This window comes from Rhipicephalus sanguineus, chromosome 5 (genome assembly GCF_013339695.2).
Source record: "Rhipicephalus sanguineus isolate Rsan-2018 chromosome 5, BIME_Rsan_1.4, whole genome shotgun sequence".
Classification (NCBI taxonomy): Eukaryota; Metazoa; Arthropoda; class Arachnida; order Ixodida; family Ixodidae; genus Rhipicephalus; species Rhipicephalus sanguineus.
Window position 1 is genome coordinate 173,380,500 of NC_051180.1, and position 24,422 is coordinate 173,404,921.

General features: G+C 48.1%; 1 protein-coding gene across 1 annotated transcript in view; it reads right to left on the reverse strand.

Annotated features, from left to right (window-relative positions):
* LOC119395108 (phospholipid-transporting ATPase ABCA3-like) overlaps nucleotides 1-24,422 on the reverse strand; it is a 106,021-nt gene that overhangs the window by 71,188 nt on the left and 10,411 nt on the right. The window contains exon 3 of the mRNA XM_037662400.1: nucleotides 15,855-16,042. Coding sequence (XP_037518328.1) covers nucleotides 15,855-16,042 — 188 coding nt within the window. The remainder of the gene's footprint in view (nucleotides 1-15,854; nucleotides 16,043-24,422) is intronic.

Below are 24,422 nucleotides of genomic sequence, written 5' to 3' on the forward strand. Positions count from 1 at the left end.
AAGAACAATATCGCCCGCATCTTCCCACGGGGGGAACTCGAGTAAATGCGTCGCAGAGTGGTGCGGGTATCGCGTGAATGTTGCGTAATTGCGTATGGTTTGGGAATGCTTAATTGTTCAACGGTGCGCACACCAAGTACGACTTGAACGGCTCCAGCGTGCAGGAAGTTCCGGGTCCGCAGCGCGCTTCAAACGCTTGCGTTCAGCGTCGTATGGTCGTCTCTTCGCAGCCTTGTCTTCTGCGTTGCTTTCTGTTGTTGACACCCACGACGGTGAGGGTGGGCTAACGTTGCCTTCAACGAGTGGTGGGACGCTGATTGAAGGTACTGTTGCTTCCATCGCATCTACTCGAGTCAAGCAAAGCGTCAAGTCAAGCGAAAGCCAATTAAAGACGCCCTTGTCTGCAGTGGCGTAAATCCAGCAAAACAACAGGGGGGGTCCCGGACTTTGCATGGCAGCCATCTTGATTATTAGAAATGTGCATTTTATTTTACACAAAAATGAAAACTTTACAATAAAACAAAAAGAAAACACACAAATATTCATATATCGCGTTATTGCAATGCTCTTGACGATCTGCACTGCGCGACGAATGAGTCATACAACGTTCTGAACTAGTTTCTACAACACAGTTCCAAACAGCCGATGAGTATTCGATGAATCTACACACTGGATATGAAACAAACGTTAAAGGAACACTGGCACCAAAATTGAAACCTCGAGATGTTTGTATTGTTTGATTGCCTGTATGCGTGCAAGGGTACTTCTGGCCGTTTATAATTGGCGGACGTTAGCTTTCAGTTATCTTAATTTGATTTTGAAGCAAGCGTGAATGCTCATCTGAGTTGACAGCACCTCGCGACATCTTCACTAGTATGGCGAAACATTGGTATTAATGAGAACTAACACACAGCAATGCCAAGAAAAGTATAGGGGGTGTTATTTGTAGTAATTAGAATATAAATATGAAGAAAGTAAAGTGGACGAAAAGATAACTTGCCGCCGGCAGGGACCGAACCTGCGACCTTCGAATAACGCGTCCGATGCTCTACCACTTCGCTACGGCGGCGGTCATCTCCCCGTCCACTTTATAGGGTATATATGTGGATTGAAACTTCAGGAAACTTAGGAGTGTTAGGATTATTGGTCAGCTGCCTGCTCGTATATAGATCACGTGCTACGTGACGCCAAGAAGGCAGAAAAAAGAGTTCCACACTCGACCCCACACTATTCCCCCTCGCCTCGTTCTCTCCGAAAGAGCATATGACAAAGAAAGTTAGAGGTGACCGAAGTCACTTTCATGTCCCTTTCATCAGGTGTATACACAAAATATCTTCGCAGATATCAAGAACTCGTTGCGCAGCTTATGTTTGCATAGCAAAATTAGAGCCCGGTATACACATAAAGCCTTCTCCTTGCTTTCTCACCGCGGGAGCGGTTGATTGAAGGAGCCATGGGGCGACGCCCTTGGATGGTTCGTTCTGTGTTACATCACTTCCTGCTTGTGAATAAACACGAAGAGGGCATCATGCCATCATGAGATGTTTTGTGTCATTAAGATACGGGAGATTGAAGTATGCGCTTTTTAATATTTTTTTTCTTCGCAAATACGCAACTCTGAGCCTGGGCCTTCACATTGCAGGGCGCATGGTTTCTAAAGACTTAAGGCCCGAACACACGTACGCGTTGCAGCGCGTAAACGCGTGACTTTTTGAGGCGGCGTCGCACCCTCTCCCTACGGAGAGGGAGGGCGCGCAGCTTCGCGTAGCCGTGCGCCCTTTCTCCCCACAGGGAGAGGGCGCGACGCCGCGTCAAAAAGTCACGCGTTGACGCGCTGCAACGCGTACGTCTGTTCGGGCCTTTACCCCCCGTACGCGTTACAACGCGTCAGCTCGTGGCGTGTGGACTTGGCGTACACGTAGCTGCGCGACCTCTCTTTCCATAGCAGTCGAGAAGGTGTTGAGAGGAGAGAGGAGCTGAATAATGAAGGAAAGAGAGAAACGAGCAAGGGCCTTTTTTTTGTATCATCAAGCACGTGTAACAACAGCGTTTCGAAAAATTCTCACGGCTACGTGTTCGTTGATTGTAAACACTTTTGTTCATGAATAAACAGACTGTCCGAAAGTTAGCCATCAGCCTGGAGATCGTGCGTGGGGAAACTTTCGCCTGCTGACATATTGCAGGAAAGCTGGGAGGTTGAACATTACAAAGTTTCGAGGTTCCTTCGCGTGATTCAAGAACCGCGCTAGGAAAGCCATGTAGATGGTGCGTAGAAGAGTTTTCGGGTAGCTCGTCACTGGACTCAATGCCTTGATAACATGTCACTGCTGTGCGTGCGCTTCTATCAACTCCAAGGCGATGACGATTCATGCTAAAATGACTGGGCGTGCAAGCACGGAAACAAGAGAGAAGTCAAGACACCACAAACTCCGCTTGCGGCTCACTAGTTCATCTCTCTGTTATTATTCTAAGGTAATGAAGAGTTGGCCGAAGCGTCTAAATCACTCTTCTAAATGGCATTAATTCCTTCGGTGCGTGATCCTGGAACCGGTGGATGAAACCACCAAACATTCCTTGCTTTTTAGCGAATTGCATGAATTAGGGTAGTCAATAATAGCTCCATTGAAGCTAGTTGCAACGTAGTTCACGAAACCATTGATTTAAAAGTTATCTAGCAGATTTCTGTTAGTTGTTTAACTTAACGTGGTAGTTATCCACCTGTCTAATGACTGCAAGCCATTTTGGGCTTTCAAGGCGGCATTCAAGTAACTGTCACTTCCCGCTTTTTTAATCAGAATAAAAATCCTTGTATGTTGCACTAAGGGTACCCGACAAAACAAAATTATAATCAAGGATCAGTTACATAAAAGGCTCACCTCATCAGTGTTTTTGGTGACATTGTCTTCCGAAGAAGGTCGCTTGGAGTTCGGCAGAAAGAACGAGCTCAGCGAACTCTGCCGCTTGTGCGGCATCTTCCCAGTCCAGTTGAAAGTCACAAGCACATTACGCCAAGAAGGATGCGCGGCCGGTTAATGTGCAGTGCTGGCAGCACTTCTGTGGACGCGTGCAGGCTGAAACTGCCGAACGACTGACAAGTGATGTCGTATTTGTCGAATATTGGGAAGCAACCCCCACTTCGAAGCAGCTTTAATTCGAAAACCCCGCGGCGAAAAGGAGGAAGAGGGGCAAACCGGGGGACGCATTTTCGGGGTTGCAACCAAGAAGGTTCAAGGCGACGATGAGTACGGGAAGAGCGGAGAACGTCCTTGACATTCGTCGTTTTACGACCCACGCGCCCGCCCCGCGAAAGAACACTGAAAGCCACAGGGAGCGTCACCCAACACAGGGAAAGCGTTTTCTCCCTCTGTTCTTCAAGTTTGTTGCACGTGCGGGGTGCAGAGAAAATCTTTTGACTGTGCTTGTGTTTCTGTATTTCTATTTTCCTTTTCATTTTCCCTCTCTACAAGACCACTGTAAATAGTGAACAAATAAAGCAGTCTTCGTGATGCGTTCAAACCAAGCGGACGTGCTGATTCTCTGTGGTCGTCCAACCTACTAAAGAAAGTTTTGCCTCCCTGCTTTTCCGCCAAAAAGTGAAACCGGAGGACAGGCGTCTTCGTTTGAACTACAGTGTACTAGAATTGGGCAGTGGGCTCACTGTCGTATCTCTGCGCCGCGCCTCCACGGCCCTCTCCGCGTCGATTACTTGGGCGCCCGCCAGGGGTCTTGCCGCCAGTTTCTCCTGAAAGCTTCTCTTGCGGGGTGTGAAGCGCGTCCTCTTGGTCTGGGTTACGCTGGTTACGCTGTAATTCCGGGGGGGGGGGGGGGATCAACAAACGCGGGGTTGGAGGCGGGGAGAGGGCCACCACAATGACACAACAAGAGATCACAAAAAAAAAAAACGGAGGGAGAAGGGGGTTGAGCATTTTATTCTTTTTTAAAGCTGACCCAAGCAGTAGAAGCTACTGTTTCCATTCGTGCGTGCCCTGCAGCGCATGTTCCCGCCATTCATTCGCTTGAAGGACCTTTGTCGGCACCACGCGAGCAGCTTTGCTGCACTTATGTATGCTTGTTTTTCTGAAGGAGCGGCATCTGTGTCTATCCGTACACTGCAACTGTCTCAAAGACGGCCCGCCGCGGCATCTGGACGGGAGGGAGGCGCTTTTTACAGTCTCCGGCGGTCGTGCACATAGAGCATGCAGCATACGTGCAGAGAAATTTCTGGTGCAGCGTTTGACAACAAAAAACAGCTGGACCCAACAAAGCTAAGAGTGACCGCGCAAAGTCAAGTGCGATAACAATAAAAGCAAGAAAATACGAGGGCGGTGACAGCAAAACCTTACTCGTGCTTTGGTAAAGCGGTCAGGGTACTTCTAAAAAATGATAAAGAACTTTGGCTGCTTGTTTCGCTATCGAAGTCCTAAGCACAGAACTACTGCTAGATGAAACGGGCTGGATAGAGATCGATGTACAAAAAAAAGGGATTTAGTGGGGATGATTGAAGTAATTAGGAAGCGGGGGAGGCCCACGGGGATTGGGCTCCTTTGAGATGCTCCAGTTAGATCGACGGTTGTCATCGGCAGTTTATTGTTTTATCACGAGTGACCATACATGCATTGTTAATCTATATTTTGATATGGCCAGCATTTCCGCATACATAGGCCGTGTTTCGTGTAAATAAAATTAGTTTGTCAGCACGTGACGCTGTCGAGTGTTATTTTGGTGGTGCCATTCTGCGGTGTAATAAAAATGTACGCACGTAATGTATGTTACTTCTTATGTACTCATAATACCTATGTATAGGTTTTTTTTTTTCATTGGACCCGCACGTACCAATATATATCGCCTACGAGTCCAACCAGTTTTGGTAACCTTGTATGATCTATGTCTGCAAATAAAAAAATTTAAGATTACCGTGCGGATACATTTAATACAAAGCCAAGTGATTCCGCCGATTATTGATTCGCGAAAAAAAAAACAGCATTGAGTAGGTTAGTCGCAGAGACCAGCTCATGCGAAAGCAAATAAATAAAAAATTGAGGCATTGTTTATATCCGGCATAGTGGGGCTCGAAAGGCGGGAGTGAAGTCGCTAGGATCGCTACAGTGGCGAAAGGGTATTGAAAATCGTGTCGACCAGCAGTACAAAAAAAAACTTGAACGCCCCACACGCAGGAGCATTCATATTCATCATAGCCGCTTAAAATATCGCCTACCCTCTTTAAATCGGTCACAACGACAGCACTTTATTTCACAACTCACAGAAATTTGCATGAAGTTTCGTGTGTTGCGCACCGTAATTCAGACTTTTCTTGCGCGCAAAACAGCAACGCGAGCTAGCCGCGCCCTGCAACCCGCCGGAAAGTTTCAGGTGACGTAGAGTTACTGCATATGCTGCCTCTGACTCTAAGTGACTCTAAGGTGACGCTGCGAACACTTCTAGAACACTGTAGTTTGAACGATCGGGTGGATCGGGCCCAGAAGTTCCTCAAAAACGCGCGCGCAGCAGGGGGCGACGTCCGTGAATTGAATGTTGCATCGCATATATATATATATATATATATATATATATATATATATATATATATATATATATATATATATATATATATATATATATATATATATATATATATATATATATATATAAGGAAGTCTGGTTGTAGCTTATCGCTTTATTGAAGCCGACAGTGAGGTCGATGTTCTTGATCATTCTCTACCTGTTTGGGCGTCTGATACGCACAGCCAGTTAGGGAAAAACGAACACTAACGGGAAGTATGAAGTTCAGCTGGAATGAACAGGGGTACTGAAAAATGCGTGCAGTTTCAGTTGGGTGTGAAAAGATGACTCATTTGTGGTGATATTTGCAAGCAAAGGCCGAATGTCTCTTACTCAATTTCTCTCGCCCCAGACTCGGTGCTGAAGAAATGTTTTCACGAATATCGTTGCTCTCAGCGAGTTAGAAGGCGCAATGATACGTCACCACGTGGATAAACGGCCGCTGCATGGCAGCGGCTTTCGTGATAGCCTCTATGGATGTGGTTGGAGACTTTGAACATCGCTCAGAAGATCTTGTAAAAATATTATCGTAAGTTGTTGACTTGTGCTTATTTCTTTCGTTGTATCTGAGAGCTGGAAGTCTGAGGCGATTTTGAATGGCACGTGTGAAAATAAACTTCAAGCACGTCAAGATGGAAGATGTTCGAATGCAAAATCTCAGGGGGGGACCACTGCATAGGGGGTCCCCCCCAGTCTAAACACAAGAGGGGTCAGGGCCCCCCTGATCCCCCCCGGGATTTACGCCACTGCTTGTCTGAATTCCGAACGCGCGCTCCGCCGCTTATATGCACACCGCCCGCGTTCGAGGGAGAGGAGGGAGGGAGGAAGAAGAGAGGCTTGCTGCCGGCACGAGACGAGCCGAGCATGCGCAGTGGGTGTGTGGACGGCGCCGCCGACGCCACAGGTGCAACTAAGAAATGCTCCGCATTAAAAAAAAAATGTTGCACTGGCTTAGCTCGGCTATGCCAGGATAACGTAGAGTTGGCAAAGCTTCAGCTAATTATTCTTAGCTTTACCGATTGTCTAGGATTAGCTTGATTATCATGCTTACTGCTCCTCCAATGACACACACACGGTATACGTATTATGTGGCAAATCTATATTTATTTTGCCAGGCAACTACTTCAGGATCCGATTAGTTAAGCTTCTCCGCTCTTCTGCGCCCTTGAGGAGCATTTGCGCTCTCCTTCTCCATGGATATACCACACTGATAAATGTCAGTCAGAGGCGCTATCACGCGGCTCCAGCGCAGTGTCAGACGGCGACTGCAGAGCAATGGCGAATAGCTGGGCGCGCGACGGCGCCAATACGTCTGCCAAGGCTATGACGCCAATCCTCTGGAAAGCGCAGACCGGCGGCGGCGAGTGCGTGGGAGGTACCGGCTCTGGTGCGTGACATCACTGATCCTCGCGCATGCGCAGCACGGCTCTCGAGGATCCACGCGAAACTGGCTCGGCTAGGCCAGTGTAGCCAACAATACAATAAATAAATAACATGAACACGCTTGTCCGCTCTTGCTACGAACACGGCGCCGTGTGGCTGCGCTCCGTGGGGTGCTAGCGTGAGCAGTGCGGCGAATCGAAGCTAATTGGCGCAGGCGCATAAGAGCTTGAAGTAGGGCCTTCGTTTCGTTAGAAAAGCGCGGGAGCGCACCATGGCTGTTTTGCCGTGAAGTAAAGTTAGTGTTTAGGACAACGCGAAGCCGTTGCAGGAAAGCGCGCTTCGTGCACCGCAACATGTTGTGTACTCTGTCATCCTTTATGAAAGGGAATACGCACGTGGCCTTCGCTTCGCGACGGCTGCCTACAGCGCCATCAACCGACAGCTAATGAAAGCACTTCTGTATTTGGCGTCATCTATTGACTGACAAAATACGAGTCACGGCCGGTGAATAAGCGCTGTTAGATTACGTTCCGTATATATTTGAGCAACGGGTAATGTCTCCAGCGCGTCGCCTACTGCTACTAAATTAATCGTGGAACACGAGCATGTTCGAAACGTGGAAGCTCTGTGTCTCGCCTTACGAGAGTTGCGGCTCACCTTAACTAGAACTATATCAGCGAGAGTGATGCGCCCAGGTGAAGGTTTGGTTGTTGGTTACTTTTTAGAAGGTGTGCCACTGAACGCTTCGACCGTTCTCGCGCTCCACGCTCTATTTCTTGGCAGAAGAAAACGCACTGTCGGCACCACCCGTTGCGCGAGCACAGAGGGAGCATCATCTAGTATCGCTTGTTCAGCAGCAATGACTCGTTACATTGATCGCCAATTGATGACGCCATAAACGGAAGTGCTTTCTTTAGCTGTCGGTTGGCCTGCACAGGGCACGCGAGCGCGTGGCCTGTGCAGGCCACGCGCTCGCGTGTGCCCTTTCATGAAGGACGACCAGCGTCTGACAATGTAGCGGTTACTCTTTTCACTACCACAATACCAGTTTAGTGTACACATTATTGCAGACTTCTAGAGCTAGGACTGGTTTGGTTTTTGGTGTTTAAGTGCGTGAAAGAACTCTGTCATTCAGAGGCGCTCTAGAAGTGGGTTCCGGGAAGTTTCGGCCACTTTGGATTATGTACCGTGCACTGCAATTACGTGCGCAGAGGCGTTCTTTTATTTCTTTTTCGTGCATATTTAATAACAGCGGCTGAATTTTCATCCCGCGACGTTAGCCTTGGCATCTTCTGGCCTTTTTCAAAAGTATGAATACCATGCATTATCGGGGCGTTTAGAGTAGCATTCAGTTTTATTTCACCGCCGCATTAGTCCTACTCCCCACGAAAGCCTATGCTGGCCCTACTCTATTCTGCTGCTTCATTTTATTTTATCTTTGTTTCCTCTGTCCATCTAGCTTTATATTGGGAGAATGAGGCCGCGCTGTTTGTTGCTATATGCTACGTATCCTTGCTTTTGCTTAGACACGTAATTTGCTCCAATGTACTTGCGCGTGTAATGGCAGTTTTCACCAGTTCAATGCCCCACAGTTCGAAACCAGCTTCTCTCTTCTTGAGGTTCACAGCTTCAAAATCCTTCTTTTTACTATCCCCTAGCCCAGCGCAACGAACAAAACAATCAATAGGTTCTCAATGCGGGATAAAATCCCAGGGACTGTTGCAGCGTCCTTGCGTTTTTCGCCTCCACCTTCGTTTAATTTCATTTTTCTCTACCATCAACCCACGATCCATACCTTGGATATCATTGAAACTTAATTCGGGCCTACTTGGTACACAATCCTGATGTTTAAGTTACAGCGCGAACACATAGGACGCCCCCCGAACAAAAGACACGCCACCCACAGCGCTTGTAGGTATCGGGTCTTTTCTTAGGTGAGCGTTTGTTGTGATTTTGCTGTAACTTTAACCTCAGCATACCTTTGGACAATATCCTACAATATTCTTGGAGCCCCATTTGCAGAGGCCTGTCCCGCTTTCATCTTACCGAAACCTAAACAGCTCAAAAGAACACTAAGAGCGGAATGGACGGGATGGAGGTAGCGTCCGTGGTTTCCGGTTTGCTTCTTGTTTGACCTTGATTGCTGCAATGACCTCAGTGCGCGCATACGAACACGCTCAAAATGCTATTCTGGGTGTTTGCATTCTGGCCTCCCATGAATGCCCTCAGCCGGTCTGTTGTGGATCATGTCATATGGCCAACACACATTTTTATCTGCTAGTGATAGCAATACGGAGTTGCAGATAATCTTCATGTTAACTGACTTGTCTGTGTTGAAGTCATCAGGGACGAGCAAGAAGGCAGGAGGCTGAGTTACGTGGACACACGTTTAATCTAAAACGCGTTTTAGCCTAGGAGCCAAATCACGCGCCACGCCCACCTCGAGCACATGCTATCACGAGCTTCGCCTGGATTTCTTAAGTGGCAGCATCTAGAACATCTGTCAATGCAATCATGCGAAGTTCGTTGCAGCAGGCGGCTTCACGCACCTGCCACTTCTGGTATGCCCATGTCCTGGCAACGCGTCCTTGCAACGCGAACGAGTGTCTATAGCACAATAACTGATACTGGCGCTTTCTGCGTTGTTGTGACCTCGGGAATATGGAACTAGCTGCGTCCGGTTTCTGCGTACAGCAACAGTGCAGGTATTGACCGAATAAAATCGAACCTCATCGGTTGGGGCTTGTACTCTCCCTTTGCTCTTGAGATCTGTCATCCACACGGCATCTCCGTGTGGATGAATTTGGAAAAATTGGAATTTCGAAAATTTGGAAGAATTTGGAAAATTGAAGAACCCAGCCTTTGAGGACTGGTACACAAGAACAGAAATTTTTACGACACACACGCTGGGACACACACTCTCCATAATGAAGTTCCGACAAGTCGCGGACTCCTTGACGTCTGTCGAAATCTTTGCTTTGACGCTTTCGCTGTTTCGTGAAAATTCCGAAGGCTGTCCTGATCTGGCAATTGGGGCGTCAGCGTGGTGGAACAGAGAGGAAGCCTGGATCTCAGCCGACAACTCATGAGCAGTTTGGCAGGGCTATATCCATTCTTCAAAGAAGTCGACCGGTAAGCTAGAAGTGTCAGGCAAGGGTCCTTGGTCTTCGTCACGGATGTCTTGATGATTTTCACTGTAGCCTCTGCAAGTCCATTACTTTGCAGATAATGAGCGCTAGATGTAATGTGCTTGGAACTGTAGTCTAGCACGAAGAGTGAAAACTCAGTCGACGAAAACTGCGGGCGATTGTCCTAAACCAAATCCTCGGGATTTCCGTGGCGTGCAAAAATTGACTTGCAGGCGTTGACTACATCTGAGGAAGTGAGCTTATCAAGCCGACCTAAATTGGATAATCTTGAATAATAATCTGCAGCTATCAACCACCACTGGTTCTTGAAGTGAAACAAATTCATCGCCATGCGTTGTCAAGGTCTTTCAGGAAATTCGGAGCTTATTAGTGGCATTTTCCTGTTGACACTTGTTTCGATGCATAGCTAACATCGCTTCACCAGGGACGAGACGTCAGATCCTATGGTGGGCTACCAGACACAGTCTCTGGCTCGAGCAAGTGTCCCTATTATGCCAAAGTGTCCGTCATGCAAAAGTCCTAGGTCTTCTTTTCGCCATGAGTAGGGGACGACCACTCGCAAAGCGTTGAGGAGTAAATCATTCTCCACAGGGAGCTGGTGTTGATGGTCGTAGAAGAATTTTAGGTCAAGTCCTAAGTCTCTCCTGGAGGGCCATTCTTTCTCGCAGAGCAGACGAAGTTGTGTGCAGATAGGGTCTGCTCACCGGGATTCCTTTAACCATTAAAATCAATGTTGCTTTATCGGAATAGAGGTTGCCATAGAGAACAGTAATGCTTCAGCACTTTCTTCGACTCGCTGTCTCCGTCTCTCGCAGAGGCGCTCTCGAAAGTGTACCTGCGGCTAGAAGCCTTTTGCCTGGAACGTATGCAACCTCACATCGATATGGCATCATTCTCCTCTTTAGCCACTGTAATCTGGGCGTCAAGTCGTCAAGGCTGTTCGGAGTGAATATTAGAACCAACGGCTTGTGATCCGTCTCCAGCTTGAACAGCTTGCCAACAAGGTAATCGCTGAATTTATCGCATGCCCAATCTCAGCGTAGCGCTTCTCGGTTTCTGAGAGTGACCTCGAGGCATAAGTGATGACAGAAAGCTTGCCATTCGGTTGCTTCTGCCGAATTAATGCTCGCAGTCCGAAGCATGATGCGTCGGCGGTGACGACTGTTTCTTTTGATGGGTCGTAGACTCCAAGGACAGGACGAGATGAGAGCACCGACTTCCACCTGTTGAATGCCTGCTCCTGTGGAGCACCCCAAGCAAACTCTTGCTTTTTTGACAACAGGAGTGCGAGTAACTGCAGAATATCAGAGATTGGGAACGAATCTCGCGAGGTATGTTGCCATTCCGAGAACTCTCTGCAGCTCGGTCCTGTTTTCGGGACTCAATTTCCATTATGGCATCAAACTTCTTTTCGTCAGGTCTCATTCCGTCTTCATCGAGTCATTGTCCAAGGAATGTAAGGTGTTGAACATTAAACACGCACTTGCTGTCGTTCAGTGTCACTCTACCCTTTGCGAGTGCCTGCAGCACGTTTCATAGTGTCTCGTTGTGCCCATAGCTGTTTGAACCCCAGATGAGTATGTCGTCGGTGTGACAGACAACTCGACTGATGCTTTGTAAAATGTACGCCATCTACTTCTAGAAGTGTTCAGGAGCTGATGCAATAATAAATGGTAGTCAGTTGAAGTAGAAGCACCCAAAAAGTGAGATGAAGGTGGTGAGTTTCTTTGATTCTTCACAAAGGGGAGTCTGCCAAACTTCGCAGTTGGCATCGAGTTGGACATGCCAAGCTTGACATGTCTAACAGCCACTGCGTACGCAACCAAGAGCTCCCAACCGCAGAATTTCAGAACAAACAAATATGTACATTAAACGCCCATTTGCTTTTCCTTGCGGCAATGCGCAGTGTCCCCCTCGAAGCGAGACGTCGCCGTAGTAATGAGTTAATATCTTAACTCCTTTTCTGCCGGAGCCGCGGGGCGCCGTCTTGTTGAGGAACAATATGCGATGGGAGGGAAGGATAGACGAAAGCCCCAACCGATTGTCCCACCACTGTCGCCCAGTCAAGACCGCGGACACCTGAATGGTGACTGTCAGTAAAAAAGAAGGGGGGCGAGACGAACACTTGGTAAGCGAGTAGGTCGTTGGACGTGCACTGCCGCATACACCAGCCCTTCTCGTTTCCGGCCACTGGTACACGTTGTCTACTTTAAATGTACTACCAGCAGAACACACAAATTTCAATGCTTGCAAAGATATAACCATTGACGACGCCACTTGCATAGCGCAGTGACCCCTGGAAATTTCTCCGCCTCATGCTCTTGTTTTTCCCCCTTTTTCCCTCTTTCTCTTCCTTCCTCTGTCGTTTTTCGTACACGACTGTATAAACATGAGTGCAAGCAACATGTACCCTTATCCTGATGAAGGCCAGTCACTGGCCGAAACTCTCGCAATAAAAACTTCCATATATATATTTGCGGAAACTTATCATGGATTTTGCTGATTTTGCGGAAACTTATCATGGCCTACATATATCCGCTCGTCTTCCATGGTGAAAGCACCTGAGTTGTCATCGTCGCCTTTTTCTACGTTCTTATGTTCCTTATGTTTTGGTGGCACAAAACATCGCGCTAGTGACAATACCCCTCGCTTTTGCGGCACGACGGGAGCTTGTAGGAAGGGAAACATAGGGGTGCCATCAGGAGAGTGCGAAGCATCGTGCTAGAAAATCTAGAAAGCTATGCATGCCAGCACAGCTTTCGCCTTCGCGGCAGTGTCTGTCTGGCCGTGCCAGACCGGGCGGCGTAGGTGACATCGCGAGAAGGAGCATGACTGATGCCGAGTGGCTACATTCATCGGTACAGTTATTGTTCCTCTTCAGGGTGCGCTCGACCTCATAACCTTGCAACGCCATCATGCTGCTTAAACTGAATGTTTGTGCGGTTACCTGTCGTAGATGCGGTGCTGAGAGGACATTTCGATGTCAGCGCTGTGCGCTCACCTTGTTACATACACGTCTATGTTTTCGTGAGGTTTCTAACACGATAATTACTGCTACACACAGTAGGCTGTCATTTCCAAATACGTGGAGGATCATATAGTAGAACAGAATTGTTGCCCTCGCCTCGTTCAAGGCGTACCAAATGCGTGGCGGCTCCCCTGATGCCTCGGCGGCGAGCGCCGCGGCGCGGAGGAGGAGTCGGCCATGGCCACCTCTGACATTACACTTCTCCGAGCGATTGAGACGGCTTGAGAGGAATCTGCCGGCGTGCAATCTCGGAGGCAATGTCACATATCTTAGCTACCTGCTCTACTTCGTCAAAAAGGAACGGCGATTCCAGTTGGCCTCCAAACGCGTCTGAATCGCACCTTTCATTGTCCGACAGCTCTGAAGAACTTGAGCACACGGCAGGTCGGTCACAGACATGATACGGCTATTGCGTCATACTCATCTTTCCACTGAGCTGCTGCTCTTCGCCGCTTTCGCAGCTTTCATACTCCGTACCGGTGGGACCGGCATGGCTTGCCCGAATTCTGATTTTTGCCAGCTTCTACATCACGCCAAGAAGGTACTGATCGGTTGGGATTTGATTTCGGTGTCACGCTTTTTACTAATGTAATGTTACTGTCCGATTTGGCGAGTATTTCTACCATCGGACCTGCGACAGGAGCGTCTAAGGAACATAGATGTACCATTACCTTGACATGGTCAAAGAATCACCGCAGTTGGCCTTTAACATTCAGGTGACCCGAACGCCCTAGTCTTCTTGGCTCCTTCAGCCAAGAATTTTACCAGCCATACATGTAGTATCTGGTAAACGCCAATTCTGCTAACTTGCTTAATCACATAGGCGTCAATCAAAAGCTGGCGGAAATCGCTGATCATGTATGGCCGTCCAGCAATGCCAGAGTGCAGGACAACAGTGGTCTCCAGTCCGTTACCCACGGGCAGAGGGTGCTGAACAAAATGGTAGTCTTCAGATACGGAAAGCACGAGTTAACACGGGTGGCGTCAGTCGTTGTCACAGCTCGTACAGAGGGTTCCATCTGCGTCCGCAGGCGTAAGCGACCAGAAGCAGAATGTGCTATACAGCCATGCTTGTAGGACAAGGATACATGGACAAATTATGAATGCGTTGTACCGAGTACTGTAACACAATTAAAAAGAAGAACACTTGCTATGGGCGCTTCATTTTCTCAAAATTGAGAACAATGCCTAAACCTATAGGCAGCCGCGGCATACAATACCGGTAAATCAATTCACACTTTTCTTGGAGACACATTAATTCTAATAAACGAATGTAAGCTAGCTGTGCGAGTGAAAGGATAATATAGATAACAGACTGCAGACAGCGGTGAGAGATCACGAGGCGCAAAGCATTCGCTTTCACGTAATTGCTTGAGCCGGCAGGTCACGCAATCTCACTTCGACCAATCAGGTGTAAGTGCATGCATTTAAAATCTAGCAGTAGATTTCCACTACCGCGGGTTCATCACGGTGTTACTGCCGCTATGAATGGATACTAACGCAGAGGTATAACTGTGCTTTTGGAAAGCGAAGCTGGTCAAAATTTCAAAAGCGGCGCTTGCCTCTGTCAATGTGGCTTTTTGGGCTAGTTGGTTAAACGCATCAAAAGGTTGGGCCTACTTCTGTGTACGGATCTACGTACAGCGAAACCTTGGTGATACGATCACAGCTCATACAAATTTCGGGGTGATACGAATTTTTCATTGATCCCGGCCAAGGCCCATTGGCCTCAATGTAATGGAATACGGTTGTTACCAACCGATTTTCACCCAGCGACGTTTGATACGAACGTTCGTTGTAGCACCCAGGTTCTAAGAGGTGCTTAAACTCCTTGTGCTGTCCGCGCTGTCGCGGAAGACGCGCCAAGCATGTACGAGCGCGGGAACGCAAGCGTGGGCATGCACGCCACACCGCCAAATCGTCAGAATCACGGTGTAAGAAAAACAAATTTCTTACGGTCAGAATAAACCTTCAGAGACGGGTCACGGCTTCCCAGTGTCGCGAGTCACAACGTACCGGGCTCATTAATTAAATGCGCGCGTACGGGCTGTATATTTAAGAGTGCCGGTATGATTGCCGACATCTTGATTGCCGACAGGGCTGCGGAAACATCTCTCATTCTTCCTGATGCTTCGGTAGCCCTGAAAACAGTAAATGAATATGTACGCCAGCTTTCTTTTGCCGCATGCTAATTTTGCATGCTTTCTGGTGATACGAATTTCGGATGATACGAATATATTTGGTGGTTCCGTGAGATTCGTATCACCGAGGTTTCACTGTATACTGTTACTTTTGAGAATCAACATTCAGTTGAGAGTTAGCGCTTTTTTCCTAGTCCGCGTCTGCTAGCGCTATGGTACCTTTTTTGCTTGCCTTTGCTTTTCGCCACTACGTGTTTCTAGAATACGGTCCTTTACCCGCGGCACTAACATATTAGCTGTCGACAATCTTCAGCTGCCTATACAACCACCTCGGTAGCCCAGCACGTAATGTGTGGTGCTGCTAAGCATCGGTTCAATTGCCAGACACGGCGGTCGCACCTTGAAAGAGGAGAAATGGAAGTAAGGCCTGTATGCTTAGATGCAAGTAGGCGATCAAAATCTAGGTGGCCGATATTAACCCGGAGTTCCGGATTATATTGCGTCTCATAATGATAGAATGGCGTTAGCACGTAAAGCTCCATCTTTAACTTATTACCATCAGTTGGTTGCGTTGCACCTTACGTAGAAGCGTACCTGTAATAGTCACACCTCTTGGCGGCATGCTCTTGTAAGTCTGTAACTTCAATGATTTGCGAAACTACATCGGGCAGGCTTTCTTCCGGTACACCTCGGAGACGCCCGAAGAGGTAGAGGTTCTCGTAAGCGTTCAGCTTCCCCAGCAGTGCGTCACCCTGAGGGCAGTAGCCAATTCCGGATTGCCACTGCAAATTAAAATGATGAACGTTACTTGCCAAAATAAGCAAAACCTCATCTCGGTATAAGTTACCCATGAACGCGCTATAACAATATCACTTAATATTACCAGTTATCTATATTTTCATTCATTATATACGAGCGGTTTTGAGACTTTATTGTTTCTACCACATCCGCAATTACCAATGAGACTCAGCTACCGCATTCCGCTGCAACAGGAATAGGGGTTGTCTTGGGACGAATATCTTACGAAAAGGCCGGGAAACACTGCACAATGGGATGTCCTGTGCGTCTAAGAGCAAGTATCTGCTTCTTTATTCATTTTATTCATTTGCGTCTTCGACAGCGCAGAAAGCGCACGGGTCCGCCACAGCAGAGCCGCGGCGCGGCAGTTCCCCGAAAACGTCCTCACGCCTCCCATCTATTCGCATGGCGCTTTGGTCACTGCCCCTGAGTTCTAGGCCACTATGTTCTCGGACAACGCAAAACGCGGTTACAATGTCAAAGAAAGTTGCATACAAGCATAACAGGCGCGCTGGCGAAACTGACGACGAACAGTAAACCCGAGTGCCCGAGGCGAACTCGTACAAGCGCCAAAAAACTGCTAAACGGTTTGCTAGGTCGTCGGCTGCGATCGTTTCCACTGTCAGCCTAGCTAAATACTCGTGTTCTTTTTTGACATTCGCGAAATTTCGATATTAGAGAGGCAGTGCTCTCGCAATAAAAATATGCGTCTATATCGAAAAGAAAAGCAAGTAACATTGAAAAGACACTGACTCAGTTTACCTAGTTTTCCGTGCGATCAGCGACACTGTCTTCGTAATCGTACGAAATGTTTGCTGAACTAACGACAGGGTAGCGCTCACAGTCAAAATGCACCCTTGCAGCAGCCACACGCTATTCCGAACAAGTCCCGGAGCTTCACTGGCACGATCAGACGTGCGCGCAACACCAAAGATACAAAACTTGTACGCTAAACTGTGCGGGAAACACACACAAATCACACTATATAGCGCTCACGAAGCCCTTGCAACCCTTTCACGACACGCAGTGCTGCAATTCTAACGATGCGCGAAGATATGACATACAAACATCGCCGCAGCTTCTACACTAAAGCACAATTCGTGCCTTCAATCTGGCTGCACATAATAAAGCCGCACGTCCACCATGGGTAAAACAAAATATTCGGCAGATCCCACGTACCGTGAGGGTCGATGTTATGCGACGAATGCGGCGGGAATGTCACTGTGGCGTATTTTTTTTTCCTAAGTGAAACGTTACAAAATGACGCTAAAGATTTGTATACATTTTATACGCACACATATATGTTGAAGAGCCGCATATGCGTTATATAACCAGCCGTTTACAGTTGGGTAACGCTGCGAACGGCAACGTGGGTATTACCAACACCAGAAGCAGTAAGCTGATATTTAATGCTTTTACTTGTCCCTTATGATGGACAACGCACGCACGTTTCACAAACCCGTGTACATGTGTGGAAGAAGTTCTTGACAGCTCTTGAACAAGGTCATCATCACCGTGATCAGTGAGCACCAGCAAAGGGTCATGACTTGTTATCGGATCCGGTCGTGATCGCGGTGACGAGGGGTCCATGTTTAGTGAAGTACGAGGTATAGTACCGCTGTTGGAAATTGTGGATGCCTCGGCCATTTCATCGAGAAGTTGCCTTTCGATAGAGCCGGTGACACGTCGGAATCTGAAGTCACCCTTCCCGTTGGTGAGGTATAGGCCGTCGAGTCTGGTAGGCCTGGATAGTCCTACGTAGACCAATATTAGTGGATGGTGCTTGTCGTATTCGTAGACTACCTGTGCGTATATGGCCTACGTAGCCTACTCTAGAAAGCGGCACTCGATCAATCTGGCATCATCCTCGGTCAGCATGAGACCATCGCCCAGCCTTGTAAGAAATTAAGAGGACACTGCGTCGTCCAGGCGGACGAAGTGCACTTTCCGGTGCGATGATGTGAATTTCATAAATAACGTACGGTAATGTATTCCTCCGGGGTCGACCAATGCTTCAATTTCAATATAGTTTGCTGAATTATAGCAATATGAATGTAATGTTGATTAGACTGATATAAAGGCATTCCAAACACTGAAACCACAGACGTTAATGTGATATGACGCCTGTATCGTAGCAGTGTTTATTGCTTTCTTGTAAAATTAGATAACGAGTACCACAACCACAATTGACGCTGCACCGACAATGCGCCTGCATAGACTGTTTTTCCAAACCAGTTTATAGACCTGGCGTGGTTCTCTGGTAGAATACCTAATTGACACGCAGAATGCTTGGGTTCGATTGCTGCTGGAATTCTAATTTTCATTCTTTCCATTCATCGGGTCAACGCTGCCGATGTCGGTTTTTCTTAACGCTCTCGCATTTAATGTCTGTCCTCGTTGTTTCTGGATAGATATAAAGTGTCAGTCACCTATGGCGCATACCCGCGCACCGCGGCCTGTGGTAAACGGGTATGTGCCACACGTGTCTGGAGAGAAGAGTTTGACGACGTACGCGAAAAAAATTCAGGTTGTGCATGTCATGACCTGACAGTCATACTCGTCAAATCCTCTCAACCGCCCATGCCAATTTTGGTCTACAGCAAGTTAAGTCATGGAGCCCCCAGACGTAGGCGGATAGATAGATAGATAGATAGATAGATAGATAGATAGATAGATAGATAGATAGATAGATAGATAGATAGATAGATAGATAGATAGATAGATAAAAACGCTTAAAGTGTCAGAGGTTCGCTAAGAAATGCGTCGCATTTTAAAAATTGGGATAAAAGCTGGCAGTAGCTTGCGTCGCGTTGTTGTATGCGAAGATAACAAAACGGAGTGTGGTGTCTTAGTTGGTGTGGTCCGAGGAGGTATACATCCTCACCCTGTCGTCGAGTGTGCGATCGAACCACTCGGTCAGATAATTTGTCTGTAGATAGTAGGCGGTCGATTTTGGTGAATGATGTTGCATTCAGCGAGGTGTGCTAGGACGACATCTGACAGAAACACACGACCCCTATCACTGAGTTGTTCTGGCGGGTCAATACACGAAAACCGTGGAGGCGGGCTCACCTTTTTTTCTGGAGAGCTGCATCGTCTCCGCTGTAAAGAGTTCGTCCGTTGGAAGAATAAAATCTTCCGGCGCCTTTTCTGTTGGTTTCGTTCTCGCCTTTACTACCCTTGTTACAGGCCATATCACCTCGCCACTTATTTCTTCATAAAGCGCGCGTACAAGGTCAGCACTAAGCGTTCAGCCTATGAGGATATCGCGTTTGTCGGCTACACCCTGCTATTTGCGCTTGCGCAATCGGAAACGTACAAAATGGAGCGAAACCAGTTGATCGTCACGATAGTCACGTGAGACAAGGAAGAACGGGTGGGCGACTGAATGACAAACAGGGTGACAGGCAATTTACATCTGAAATTTCTCGTATATGGGTCAATAATGATGGTACGTGAATTGCCGTTCTTGCGTCACGAAGTGGGTAAAAAAGACGAGAAACGCCAAGAGAGAATATTGCGTTCGTTTATTAGATGTGAAGCATCTCTTGCTTGAGGGTATGTCCCGCGGCCTGGTAGTCCGCACTCACACTACGCATGCTCAACACTCCTCCTTCCATCTCTCCAACAGCTGCGCGTTACTCTCTCCACTTCTCTACCAGCACCTGCTTGCACTTCTCCTGCGTTCTCGCTTCTGCTCTCGCGGCGCATGCACTACTCTCCTCCCCTAGCCTCCTCTCCTTCAAGTGGTAGAGCGCTGCGCGCGTTCAGTGCAGCGCTTGCTTCGGTCGACTCCTCTGAAATGCGGGCTCGACATGCCGAAATTCTCTTCTGCGCAGCGCCGCGATGAGCGCCAGCGCATGCACGTCCCCTCCTCCTATCTCTCCTCTACTACGCTGCCTCCCTCTCGCGTGCCTGTCGACCGCGTTCGCCGCTCACCCTGTGAGAATTAACGGCCAGGCTAGAGGGAAGACACGACGCGCGTAGTGCTCCTCTTCGCGTTCTATGACGCGAGGTTGGTAGCATGCCCGAGGTCGGTAGCATGCCCAAGGAACGCCAACGGAACGCGATCGTGCGAGTGCTCCGGCTTCGCATCGCCTCATGGTCCGCTTTAGCGGGAGATGATGTAAATTTTTTGTGTGTTTTCAGAGGCTGTTTTGGTGCGCTTTAAAAACACAGGGCGTGCAAACCCGGACATAGGAGAAGTGGTCAAGACAGTAGAAGCGCCGCCTCAACTGAAAAATCATACAGTGGCCGAAAAGAAGGTAGCCAGAAATAAAGCGCGCGTGGTGGTCTACGTGAGAGACAACTGTTCACTTTCTTGACTTCCTGTTGAGTCCGATGTGCACGTCCTGTCTTTTTAACATGATTACCTGCCAAGTAACTCAGCTGTCTGGTGTTCTAAGTTTTTCATTGTCCTTACTTCTACACTTATTTAATAATTTACACGAGTAAACTGAACGAAAAAATATCTACTAACGCATCAGTATATACTACTCTTATTTGTTTATCTATGCACAGTGTACGATGTCCAAGACTCTAAGAATATGCTATGCAGAGATTTGGATCGTCACCCTTTAACGCTGGAGAATGCCGAAGCGTTGAGGCCAAGCAATGTTTGTAAGACCTCTGGAGGACACAAAGATACGACAACTTCCGGGGAAATATGCTCGATCTGCCCGTGTAAAGGAGATTTCCATTCAGTGTTGCCATGTCAGACGAGGCTGCGTAGCTGAAAGCCCGACAAACTGTAGCCAAACGCAGCCGAAAAAAGAAGTGCCAGAATATTTCTAGCCAACTGTAGCCATTCTTATCTGTAGTTTTATTTGTACATGCGATTTTACATTCGACAACTTCAATCCCGTTTTATCCAGCCCGTTGTTAGGGCATGCAAGAGCTTGTGTTTAAGAAGGTGAAACATTCGATACTCAGGAGCTCCCTTAAGGTACGTTAATTAAAAAAAAAGAACCTAACTAAATTCTGCAAGCTCCGCTTCATCACTCCGTTGCTTTTCGAAAGTGACCTCTCAATGCAAGGGCTTCTTTATGACCAGCGGGAAGCAAAACAGGATCAAGGTTTAATTTTCGTGTTTTCCTAGAGAAATATTGCGATAAGAGCCACCTGCCTTTGCCGCCTGCCCTGTGAGAATGCTGTTCATGCCTCGAATTCAGTTTAGCGCCACCAAATCCACAAAAAGTCCACTTGTAACTGTATAATGTAATATCGTGGTGGCAGTGAAAGACAGAGCAGCGGAAGCGGCAGATAATATTAGTCGATGAAATTTTACGTCCCAAAATGTCGAAAGAATGAGAGACACCGCAGTGGAGGGCTTTGAAACTTACGACAACCTGGGGTCCATTAACGCGCACTTAAATTAAGCACACTGGCCTGTATGGCATTTTGACTTCATAGAAATGCGGCCTCCGCAGCCGTATTTGATCCCGCGAGCTCCGGGTCTGCAGTCGAGCACCATAACCAGCAGGCACTGTGGCGGCTAAAGAGGTAGATAAAGAATAAAATACTTTTTGGCAAACATTATACAGGCAAAGAATACGTCGCGCATAGCGCGAGTGGTGAGCACAAGCGTCGAAATATGATACCGTGTAACACGCGAGAGCTTTTTATTCCTTACCATAGCAGGGTGCACGACACAGCATCCTTTGCAGCGTAGTCACTCTCGATTGCGTAGTTTTACACCATGCACCACTACTCGCGTTACGCGTGAAATCTGATTAAAAACTGAATTAACCGCTAGGAAATCGGCAAAATTCCAGAAGACTCGGATGCCCGAAGGCGCGTCTTCTACCTATGCAAATACACATCTAACTCTTTGGCCACCAGTTTGAAATATCGTCCCGACATCACGTGGTTCATGTGCCAGTTGTCACTAATCCCGTTAATGGGGATGGCAATCGCCGGGCGGATTCCAAAGGCGCACGTATCGGCCCCTCGGTCCAAAGACCGAGTCAGAGCCGAGAGTCGATAACACAAACGAAATATATTCTCAGCTAAGGCAGTACAACATCACAAACGCATGCACACTCGGCTGGTACCAGTTACAACTTCACAATACAACTGAGAAGGTGTTAACACAACGGCGACTAAATGAAAATATCACGCGGTACAAATGCAATCTCATGCATTAGAACTATTCAAGAACAATTAAAGTCCTGTATATTCAACTGCGTATCTAGTCCGCAATTCTCGGACGGTACTTGAATGCTACTCTTCCAGGAAACACTCACGCAAATTCCAGCGTTGATCGTGGTTGAGTTCCTCCCGTCGTCCTAACTTGTCACAGCTCACACGGCGTCGTCATCTCATTCTTCCAGATCGACTATCCGCTGACCGCACAACATAAAAAACACGTCTTCTTTTTCTGACGGAGCCACACTCAGCATAACTTCACCAAAGCAGTTGCTTACTGCTGGGCAACTGCTTTGGTGAAGCAGTTGGGAATGAGCACATTCCCAGCGTAAGAAAAAAGTGGACGAAATGTACAGAAACAGGAATTTGTCAAGTCTCAACTTGCATGTGAATGTGTTCCAGATGTTTGACAACGATGCAGTGATTGCGTACCGACCTTCACAGGTGCGTTAGACCGGCGGCCGCATTAACCCTAATTCGATGGCTAACGCAGAGTTCATGCATGGCCTGCGAGATGTGCGCCTAAAAGCGGATCGCTTGGGGATCCGTTTGTTGCGTTGAAGCGCCTTCGATCCCTCACATTTGTGTAGAGAGCTAGAGCTGTAACAGCTTCGTGACGTCAAAATGACGCTGCGGAACTAGAACCGAAACAAAGGGCGCGCTGCTCGCCTAACTCCAGTCAATTATCCAAGGGGACATTCTATTAGGGTAGATGGGAGACACACTGAGAATAAATCACCAGCCATAAAAATTAAACAGGAGCATGCTAGAAATTATGACCAGAGCATAGATCACGAAGGGGGAGCAGCCCCTGAGGAGGTTGGCTTGTGGGCGCTAGGCGCGCGCGCTCGTCAATTTTTTTTCTAAGAGCCCACACAAAAAAAAAAACAATTGAAACAGGAGCATGATGGAAGTTTTGATGCGAGCTCGGGGAGGTAGCGGCTTCAGAGGAGGTTGGCTTGCAGATGCTAGACGCACTCCGTCCTAATTTTCTTTCTTCACGTTTTAAGCACACTACGCCCCTCTAATTTGGGTTGCCAGTTGTGAAAGCTTCATCACGCCAAAATGACGTTGCGGAAGAACCGGAAACGGAGGGTGCGCCGCTCGCTCTGTTAAAATGAACAATCCATTACATGAACACATCGAGAAGAGCCGCCGGTGAAGTGATGCATTTGATGTCCAGATTCTCCTTTCGGGTTTGAAGAAAAGACTAATGGCGGCTCGCCGCAATTATTGCACGGCGGCGGCGGCGGCGGCGGCGGCGTGATCACCGTCGGGACTTCGGCGGCGGCGCGAACGGCGTGAGGAAAACATGCCGGCGGCACACAGGTCTAGCGTCGACACGGCATCGACCAAGAGCTTCGGCTTTCCTCGTGAAGTACGCACCTCTGCACCTTTTGTAATGAGCACATAATCTCGCACAATGCACGACGGTTAAAAATGAAGTGCACAAACCACGCACGTTTCGTCGAGTTTCTTGTCTTGGCGGAGCAAGTGCGTTCCTATGTTCGCCATCTTTCTTCATTCTTCGGTGCGTTGAAAACCGACCTTTCCTTTTTTTACCTATAGGCTGTTTCATAGCCGTGAGCGAAGCAGTGTCGTTGCCGTTCACGTTCCGACACTCTTACTTCTGCGCACGCAATAGACACAAAGGCCAGGTTGAAATACCAGTAATCAACGTCGCGGATCGAGCCCGCATGAGCAAGCACGCGACGCAGTGGAGGCAGCAAAGCGGCATGACTACTGCGCCGCCGCCGAGAGCCGGGTCCCGTCCGCACTGGCCGCCTCGCCTCGCTACGATGCAATGGGTACCCAGGCCCCCACACCCACTTCCGTCATCTAGAACACTATGCTTTCACCGCTGCTTTCACCGTCTTTAAGTGCGCAGCACATTATGAGCCCGGCTAGTAATCCATACATATATGTCTCGTGAGGCGTGATCCCGCTCAAATTCAAATGGGCGATACAGGCCTAAAACAAGGCTAGCAATGCTCGAAACCGGGTTAAAGTCAGAGAATCAGGCCTTAAATAATATAATTAATAGTATAGCAACAGCGCCGAGCGAGCGTGCTCAAGGTTCCAAGTCCGCGTTGACGTCGCGTAGTCTTTCCTGTGCTGGCAAGCCCTACTACCGAGTAGAGCACGTGCATGCAATAAACGAAAACACTTCTCAGCGAAGGAACCACGTGAAACACACGAAAAAGGGAGAATATGAAA